The following is a 9,624-nucleotide window of genomic DNA, read 5'->3' as shown; positions in this document are numbered from 1 at the left end:
GGTTCAACCTGTACTTTAAGGACCAGAATAATAAAAGGCCAGAATACCAAGATTTTCCTATTTGGCAGGAATTTCACAGAAGATTATGATGTCATGTCCAAGACCAAGAGTCACTTGCCTACACTATCAGTTAATCACATTTTTTTTTTTTAATTCTTTTTCTCTCTGGTGTGTGCCTGTAGCTTTAATAAAAGGGACTTTCACTGGTGCCATGAATCCTGGGAGTGCCCTACTTTACAACATTTTCCTTTTACCCTCCAGCTAGAGAAAGTAAGTGCACACAAGGAATATATCCTGAAGGACGAATTATTAGCTCTATTTAATGTGATGAAAGTGAGAACCACATTTAACTGCCCATCACTATAAGTTAGGAAGACAAGGCTCAAATATGAGAAGCAATGATCACCATTCTCCATAGATTTTTAGTGATTGAAAATAGCTGACACAGTAGTCCCTTTTCATTATTAAAATGTTAATGATAGTATAGTGGATAACCAGATTTATTTATTCTTAAATATACAAATAGCCTACCTTGCTGATGTAAGCCCATCTCCTCCAGATGATTTTTTTAAGTGACATGATTCCTAACTGAATAGCAATTACCCTGAACAGTCATTAGCAGTAATAGGACAGACAAGCTGTCCTCTGACAAGTCTGATACAGCTTTCCACTTATAACCAGGTTAGTGTTTTTGGCATGGGTCAACACTTAGATACAACATTTTCCGTGATGTGTGCATATTCAAAGATTTATTTAATATTGGCAGTCCCGATTTCAGCCTCCTTCAAAAGCTTTACAAGAGCTGTGCTTGAACAAGCCACTGCTTGAGATTGAGGTCCATGGCCAAAATTTAATGAGTAATCTTGCTTTATAAAAGGGTTCATTTCATCTTTAAGCATCCATCTACTAGTAAACGTTTCCCTGAATTAATCTTGTTCTCTGTAGCCCACTTTTCTATTTCCTTATTATGAAATGCTCTGGTTGTCCTTAACTGACCTTCTTCAAGCTTCTTGCCCTCACTGCCTGCAGTAGTATTGTGGCATGCTGCAATATTCAGTCACTATAAAATACTAAAAGCCAGTGGCTGTTAGTTATTTAAAAAATTCAACTTTTATTTGCTTACATTTCAAATAACAAGACTAAGTATTAAAAGACATGTATAATTAGACTGAACATGAGCTAACAATGAATTATTCATGAGCTTTACTTGGTAGTGATGGGAATTTTCCAGACACTGCATTCTTTTTAACTTTCAGTCGGGGAGTCAGCTCCCTGGATTTAAACAAACTTGTTTTAGAAGGTGAGCCAACTGCCAGTTTGGATCCAGTTAAATTTGCAAACAGCCTTTTTTTCATTTGTGGTGGTCTTTCAGCATTAGATAGCTTAGTAGCAAGCGTAAGCTCTTCCTGGAGTTTCGACACCTTATCTTGCAGTTGATTGATTTGACCAACATGTTCTTCTTCAACCTCCTTAAACATTTTCTCCTTAGGTGGTGACGTGGAACAGAATAAAAAGGGAATTTTAGGAAGTATTATTCAGAAAAAGTTTGGTTTTGTGCAAATCTTTAGTACCCGAATAGTTCTAGAATAATACAGAATTCACAGGATTTACTATGGGCAATTTATTCAGATTATTTTATAGAATTATTCCTTAAATTGCTTGGGCTAGTAATTTATTTTTTTAATGATAGAGTTTGAAATACTAAAAGTAGCAAATCCATGTATCAGCATTTCACACACATTTTAGAAAAAGCATAAAGTTGAGAGTTTTGTTTGAATTATGAACTGTGGAACAAAATTGACCATTTTCCTCTACAAAGTACAGAAACCTTGGGAAGTAAGCCAATAAGCATGGACTGAATGGTCTAATTGTGTTGCATTCAGAGACTACACACAAATTACCCATCAACTGCACTACCCAATTGGACACTGTTGAAATTTCCCCAAGTGCACATCCAGTGCAGGGGATCTACTGGAGTTTCACAATATCAAAACATCATTTACATTATATTGCCCAACTACCTGCATTCTGGAAAATTACATTTTTCATGGTCTCAGCAGCAGATTAGTTCTCAAATATTGTACCCCATACTCCATCACCCTTGATTCTATTTTTAAATTAGATAATTTGGATGTAATATTTACTTTCTGGGAAAGAGGATTCTAATCTCACTTGGAGCTGAATGATTTTATGCTTATATCCTCTGATCAAGTCAAATGACCTGTTTGCATCTAATTATTTTTAATCATTTATAGTATCATAGTAGAATATGGCTCAGTAGGCGACCATTTGATGAATCATCCCTGTTCCTTCTCCTTGGTCGAGATCCTCTCCCCTGCTCTTTTCCCATAGCCCTTTATTCCCTTTCAAGTATTAATCCAATTCCCTCTTAAAAGTTACTTTTGAATCTGCTTCCACCATCTCTTGAGGCAGTGCATTCCAGGTTGTAGCTCGCTGCATAGAAAAAAAAAAATGTTTTCTCCACATTGGCACTTGCCAATCATCTTGAATCTGTGTCCTCTGGTTACTGACCCTTTGCCACTGGAAACAGTTTCTCCTTATTTACTCTATCAAATCCCTTCTTAATCTTCTCTTTGAAAATAATACCAGCTACTCCAGTCCCCCCACATAACTGAAGTCCTTCATCCCAGGCACCATTCTAGTAAATCTCTTCTGCACCTTCCAAGGCCTGGACATCCTTCCTAAAGTTCAGTGCCTAGATTCGAACTACACACACTTTTCTATTCCTGCACCCCCTTTAAAATTGTACCATTCATTTCATGTTGCCTCTTCTCATTCTTTCTACCAAATTGTATCACTTCACACTTCTCTACATTAAATTTCATCTGCCATGTGTCTGCCCATTTCACTAGTCTATGTCCTCCCAAAGTCGATGTTACTATCCTCCATATTATTTACCACATTCCCAATTTTTGTGCCATCTGCAAGCTTTAAAATTATGCCCCGTTTACCAAAGTCCAAATCATTAATGTACAATCAAAAAGAGCAGTGATGCCAATGCCGACCACTGGGGAACACCATTGTATATTTCCCTCCGGTCTGAAAAACAACAATTCGCCACTACTGTTCTGCCCCAAAGCCAATTTTGTATCTATGCTGTAACTGTCCCTTTAATCCCATGGTTTTTAATTTTGCTAACAAACAAGTCTATTATGTCATCATCATCGGCAGTCCCTCAAATCGAGGATGACTTGCTTCCATGTCAAAAAGTTCACAGGTGTTTCAGTGAAGGAACTAAAATTCCAGGTCCCAAACTAAATCTTGAAGGGTAGAAGATGCCCCTGCGTGGGTTTTAACAACGTGTGGTGGCCGTTGCACACCAGCCACCAGACGGGCTTGACAGAGCTAGGTCTTGGTCCAGTGGCAAGGATTAACCAAGACAACTGGAGACCAGCTCTGCTGCATGGACCTAGTGCGCACACATATTGCAGTGTGGGCTGGCCCGTGCTGCCCCTGGGCCCCGAACTCATGCCTCTCCTGGGCCCCGAACTCATGCCTCTACATTGTCACACCACTCCTTTGCCCCGACTTTATCAAATGCTTTATCAAATTACTTTTGAAAGTCCATATACACAACATCAACTGCACTACTCTGATCAACCCTCTCCGTTACTTCATTCTATCTCAATCTCCACCATTTAATAAATTCAATTTTAAGCTTTTCCCACATTTTTCCAGAAAAACCCAAAACCTGTTTTAAAAAAAAATACATTGCACATTTTAAGTGTGGTCTATATCTAATTACACGGGTCAAAATTACAACTAATTTTGGTAATATAGCTAAATAGTTATGTCAAGATTCCATGTGCAGTTTAACAGGGAATAAAAGCACTTATATTAAAAAGTATACCTGCTTTGTTATAGTCCAATTAAGTTTCTTCAATTCTTCATTACTTTCTTGATATTTTTTCTCTGCCTCCTGCAGAGATGTACAAATCTCCTTAGTCAAGAACCTAGTTACCTAATACCAGAAGTTAATAAATGGCAGTTTAAAATTCATATGTATTGTCTACATTTGTCTGTTTAAAAGTTTAACTAAAATATATGCATGATCAGAAAGACATTACGATAGCGATCAGATAAAATATTAGGGTCTAGTTAGATGATGCTTTTGAGAAGCTAAGGTTATCATGTAATCATTCTATGATTCTAGCACAGAAGGAGGCCATTCGTCCTATTGGGCTGGTGCCAGCTTAGCCCTCAATACCATGACATATGATTTTAGCAAATTGAATTGGAAGCATTCATTGCGGTAATGCATAATACCTGATCCTTTTGTTCAAGCAGTTTCGCAGACTGTTCTTCAGATATGACTTTACTCTTATATAATTCTTTATATCGGTTTAACTCTGTGGAGAAAATAATTTTTTAGTCTTTTCTTGCATAATCATTTTTGACTAAAATATCTAATTACAGATGTATACTCAGTGAGAGAGAAAACAGAAGAATGATTATAAATGAAAAAGTGCAAAAGGACACCAATAGACTTTTTACAGGTCTCAAAAGCCCAGCTCTCATGTAGAGCATAAAACATTCAAAAGTAATTTAAACATCTTCCCAATAGATAGGTTAGGTTAGAGGAGATCAAGTTTGGATTGACCGAATAGATTGCTGTACAATTAATGTGAGGATTACACTTAAATACAACTACAAATATTGTGGGCTCTAGCAACAGAATTATTTAATATGTAAAATTATAAAATAAGACTAGATCATTGACGCTCTATCATAGGAACTTACATTACATAAACAGGGAAACACACAACTAACTAAATGTACAGCTTTTGAATCATACAAATTTCAAAGAAAATAGGAAATTCCTTAATATAAATTTCAGTACAGGAGGTCGTCATTTGATCCACCATGCTTACACTGGTGCTAATGCTCCTATTAAGGCCATCTGATTCCTGAGGCTAGACTTTCCACTTTGCTGGCTATTGCCTAAAAAGTGGGCGATGTAACAGCCTTACTGATCGCTGGAACACCGCCTATTTTTTTGATTGCAATTTTTGCCTTAGCAATGTGAAATGGGTGAAACGATAAGCTTCCCTAGGAATGGCCTACTGCGCAAGTGATTTCTTTTTTGGAGGACAGCTTTTCCCGCGCTTTGGGAGGTCATGGGTCATCCACACATGTGCAGAAGACCGTTGCGGGGAGAGGGAGATAAAGAAGAGATAAGAGATTTAAGAGAGAGATAAATAAAAGATACAAAAAAGATCATGTCCTCATAGTGTGGGGGAGGGGTCGGAAGAGGGCAAAGCCTTTTTCCAACGAGGTCCTTGTCCAGGAGGTGCACTCCAGGTGGGCCGAATTAACCCGGGGTGGTAGTGGGAAACCTCCACCCAGAGTGTACCGGAAAATTTGGTGCAAGATCACGGATGTTGCCTCCTTGGTGTCCCACGAGGTGAGGGGGCCCGACCAGTGCCGCAAGCATTGGAACAGCCTTGTGGCATCAACAAGAGTAAGTACAGATTTTATATTGTATTGATTAACATTGTAATTATAATAGTAAATCTCCTACATTGAATTAAATTTTGTAGTTAAGATCTGGACAGGGCTATGAATCCTTGCCCTTTTTAAGTCTCCGTGGCTGCTGTCACTTACACAGTGGGACACTTTTGTACATTAGCTCCAGTCATTGCCGACTTCAATGGAGATTGTAGTTGACAGGGATGTTTGTGTCAATCATTAGCTCCTAAACCCGACCTTTGTTATAACCGTGCATAAATTGTGGATAAAAACCCTATTAGCATATAAAGTTGGAAACTGTTATCGTTCCATGATATAGCTAATGCTATGCTCTAGGTACTTTGCACGTTAGCAGAGGAAGATATCTAACAACAGGGCACAGCAGACACACACCGGAGGGGGCCCTGCTCTTATTCAGCCACTTTCCGACCTTCAGGAGGGTGCGGCGGCTGGTCGGGAGCCAAAGTCTATGTTAATCTATGTTAAAGTCATGCGGCCACCACCCGTGGTGCTGCAGAGCCCTCGGATGGGTTACGTGAGTAATGTGTCCAGCAGTGTTAAAGTAATATAACGTCATTTTATTACAATATACGAATGTACGCTCCCCATAATCATTCTGTCTATCTCCGACTGATCCTGCCTTCACAGCTTTCTGTCACTCAGTTCCACATAGATGTACTACCATATGTACTAACTTATGATGTATTATATAATGTCTCTTGGTCTCATTTATTGTAGTAGTGATGCTCCTGCTTCGTATGCCAGTGCAGCGCAAAAATGTGTACCCTTCCGCTCTAATAAGCTCAATTGTGTTTTGCAGGTCCTACAACACCGATGCGCCCTCATGGATGCAGGTGGTCCTCACAGGTGGAGAGGAGGGGGAGGATGACGATGACCAGGCCCAGTACAGATCTATATCAGAGCTGGAAACTGATAGAGGAGGATGATGCCCCGAGCATTTCACCTGTTGGACCTGTGGCCATAACGTCGTCATCTTCGACCGAAGATGCAGCGGAACCAAGCGGCATGCAGCTGGCGACGCCAAGGCGCACATTAGTGCTCTCGCAGATCCCACGGAGGTCGAGTCAGCGAGTAGAGCACATGCCTACACTGGCCGATCGCATGGAGGACTTGACTCAACCATGCGAGGAGACCGTCACAGTAAGTTGCGACCATCTCCAGGCGTTTGTGGCCTTCTCCCGGGTGTCACAGCAGACGTTCGTGAAGATGCGGGAGCAGATCGCCGCCACCAACGCCTTGCGGCATGCACTGTTCGCGGAACACGGCACTGAACGTACAGTGATGCCGCAGACGCCAGCGGGTCAGGAGGAAGCACTTCCTGCTGACTCAGAAGGCAATCCCCATGCTTCACCTCCCCCTCCATCTCCCCAACCATGGCAGGAAGTCTCGCCATTGCCAGCTATATGCCCATGACATCTCAGTGTCAACAGGGGACCAAATTGGGTGGGTGGGGCTAAAATACGGGGTGGAAGAGGATCTGGAGGAAAATGTGGCCTCAGGTGTCGACATATTGTTATTGTTTTACTGTTGGTGTGGTTTTTGGAGGGGGGGGGGCGGGCGGGGTGGGGGGGTGGGGGGGAGTGGTTGTTAAAATAAATTGTTAGTTTAATAAAAAAAATTACAATTTACAATTGTTGAGCATTTTCTTCTAATAACATAAGTTACGGAAAATCTGTTGTAAAACAATGGCCAGGCCAGCCCAACAAGGATGAAACGCAACAACGCAAATGCAACCATTGTTTTGCGTTAACCATAACTGTAACTGTAGTCAAAGTTCATGCAAAGCGTTCATTTAGGAGCTGCTGATGCAACAATTTTGCAGCCGCGTAACTCCCATGGGATTTTTCCAGTCTTGCGGGGGGCCATGGGTTCATCGCCAGGCTGATTGACCTCCCAGAGTTGCTCACCAACCTCTTCGCCTCCTTCTCCTCCAATCCTTCTTGTGGACCAGCAGCTCCATCTGGCAATTGTTGTCCTCTCCTTATAGCTAGGTTATGTAACATGCAACACAAAATAAACTCAGCGACATGGTCAGGGTGGTGCTGTAGGCTGTCTCCAGGGTGGTCCAGGTATCTGAAGCACTGTGAGGACTCCAATTGTCTTTCACGATGTTGCATGTAGCTATGTGGCTTTCGTTGTAACGCTTCTCGGCTTCAGTAAGGGGATTACGCAGGGGAGTCATGAGCCAGCTGGCAAGGCTATATCCTTTATCCCCCAGCATCCAACCATGAGCTTGTGGCTGACTGTCAAACAGGTCAGAGACAGCACTCTCACACAGGATGTGCGCATCATGGATGCTGCCTGGAAAATTAGCATTAACTTCCATGATAATTTGGTTGTGGTCGACAATGAGCTGCACATTCAGGGGATAGAATTCCTTTTGGTTACTAAACTCCTCCGGTTTCTGTAGAGGTGCTTTCAGGGCAATATTCATGCAGTCTATTGCTCCCTGCACCTTGGGGAAGTTTGCTATTCGAGAAAGCCAAGGCCCTCCCGGTCTGTGCCTCCCTGGTCATAGGGAAGCTTATAAAGTCCATCCTGCGAGCATAAAGGGCTTGAGTCACCTGTCGAATGGAGCAGTGTGGCATGCTGAGAGATACCACAGATGTCGCCAGCTGAAGCCTAAAAGGAGCCCGATGGGTAGAAGGATAGTGCTGTAGTAACCTTAACCTCAACAGACAATGTGGTCCTGATAGGCTGCAGATCCCCCTTGATGAGCTGGTATAGCTCATCGATGACCTCCTTTCTGAAGCGCAGCCTCCGAAGGCATGCATTGTCAGACAAGTCGAGGTAAGATTGCTTTTCTCCAAGTTCTTCGGCTGTACGGTCTCCTCCTACGCCCACGTGTTAGTCTGCAACCTCTTCAATTGACCTTCACTAAATCCTTCATTTAACTCAAGCTCAGATGCCAGCAGCTGTGCACTTACAATGGTAGAGAAGCTACAGCCCCCATCACTATTACTATTACTATCACTTTCACTGTTGACATAAATGCCCTTTCTACTACTAAACTGTCCTTTCTAATAAAATAAATGCAAATATAATTCTAAATACAAGTTTAAATTTGAGTGGATCTAATTGTAAAAGGCCCTTAAATAACTCACAAATTATAAGCCCTCTTCTTTGAGCAGCCTCCTCCCTTCCTCAGACGTTCAAAATGGCGTCCGTAGTGCCGATTTCTGTGAGGAAGGCCCGGGAAAAGCAACTATTCTCCAGCGATGTTCGCGGTGAGCGATCAGCCCAGCGATGTGCCGAAAGTTGCGCTGCGCGATGTGTGGGCAATCACCTCAGCGATGAGCGCCGAAAGTTGGAGAATTTTACAGTGATGTTCCAGCCTAATTTTCCATTTTTCAAATCAAAATGGGCGCTAACAGGCTGTTTTGGGCGATATATGGACAATAGCCCAGCGATGAAGTGGAAAGTCTTTCACTGTAACCTTAATTTTTTTTCCTCCTGGTGTTAAAGTCCCTTTTAAATACAGCCACTTGTAAAAATGTTCCATATTCTAAATCCTTTGCCTGAAAAAAAATCCTTTAAACCTCAAAATTTATGATTCCAGTACTAATTCTAAAAAAAATTGAGCCTCAAGTTTCACCAAGCAATGAAATTAATCACACAAAATATTGAACATTTCTACAAGATCCCCTCTGCTCCATTGAATACAGCCCGAGTAAATATCATAACTATATCTTCTCATCCTTGGCATCATCTGATTAAATCATTTTCCACGGCTCAAACATCCTTTCCATAATGGGTTACCACAACTGCATACAGCAATCAATGTCTGATACAGGATCATCATCACCACCTTGCTTTTGAAATCAATGCTCCCGAATCCATTTATCTTTTTTATGGCTTTTACCAACAGCAATTTTGCTTTTTAAAAAAAAAGATTTATATTTGTACCCCTAGATTTATCCATTTTACTGTTCAGGGCACATTTCCATTCTCTGTTCCTTTTCCTCAAAATATACTTCACCTGAACATACGTGTCAAATATTTGTCTGCTCTCCTAACTTTTATGTCCTTCCTTGATCTCATGCTTATCTACTTAGCTTTCCAGTTCCCTAATTTGGCATCGTTGGTGAAACATAAAAACATAGAAATTAGGTG

The 9,624-nt window shown here is 41.3% G+C and overlaps 1 protein-coding gene across 1 annotated transcript in view; it reads right to left on the bottom strand.

Annotated features, from left to right (window-relative positions):
- Positions 1–1,190: 1,190 nt before the first annotated feature.
- Positions 1,191–9,624, bottom strand: part of LOC139267338 (uncharacterized) — a 79,068-nt gene continuing 70,634 nt past the window's right edge. Inside the window, exons 18-20 of the mRNA XM_070885548.1 lie at positions 4,288–4,370; positions 3,872–3,982; positions 1,191–1,484 (exon numbers count right to left, since the gene is read on the bottom strand). Coding sequence (XP_070741649.1) covers positions 1,191–1,484; positions 3,872–3,982; positions 4,288–4,370 — 488 coding nt within the window. The remainder of the gene's footprint in view (positions 1,485–3,871; positions 3,983–4,287; positions 4,371–9,624) is intronic.

The sequence above is a fragment of the Pristiophorus japonicus genome, chromosome 1, assembly GCF_044704955.1.
Source record: "Pristiophorus japonicus isolate sPriJap1 chromosome 1, sPriJap1.hap1, whole genome shotgun sequence".
In the NCBI taxonomy this organism is placed as follows: Eukaryota; Metazoa; Chordata; class Chondrichthyes; family Pristiophoridae; genus Pristiophorus; species Pristiophorus japonicus.
Note: the sequence above shows the minus strand (reverse complement) of the source record. Positions and strands in the feature narration are given on the sequence as shown.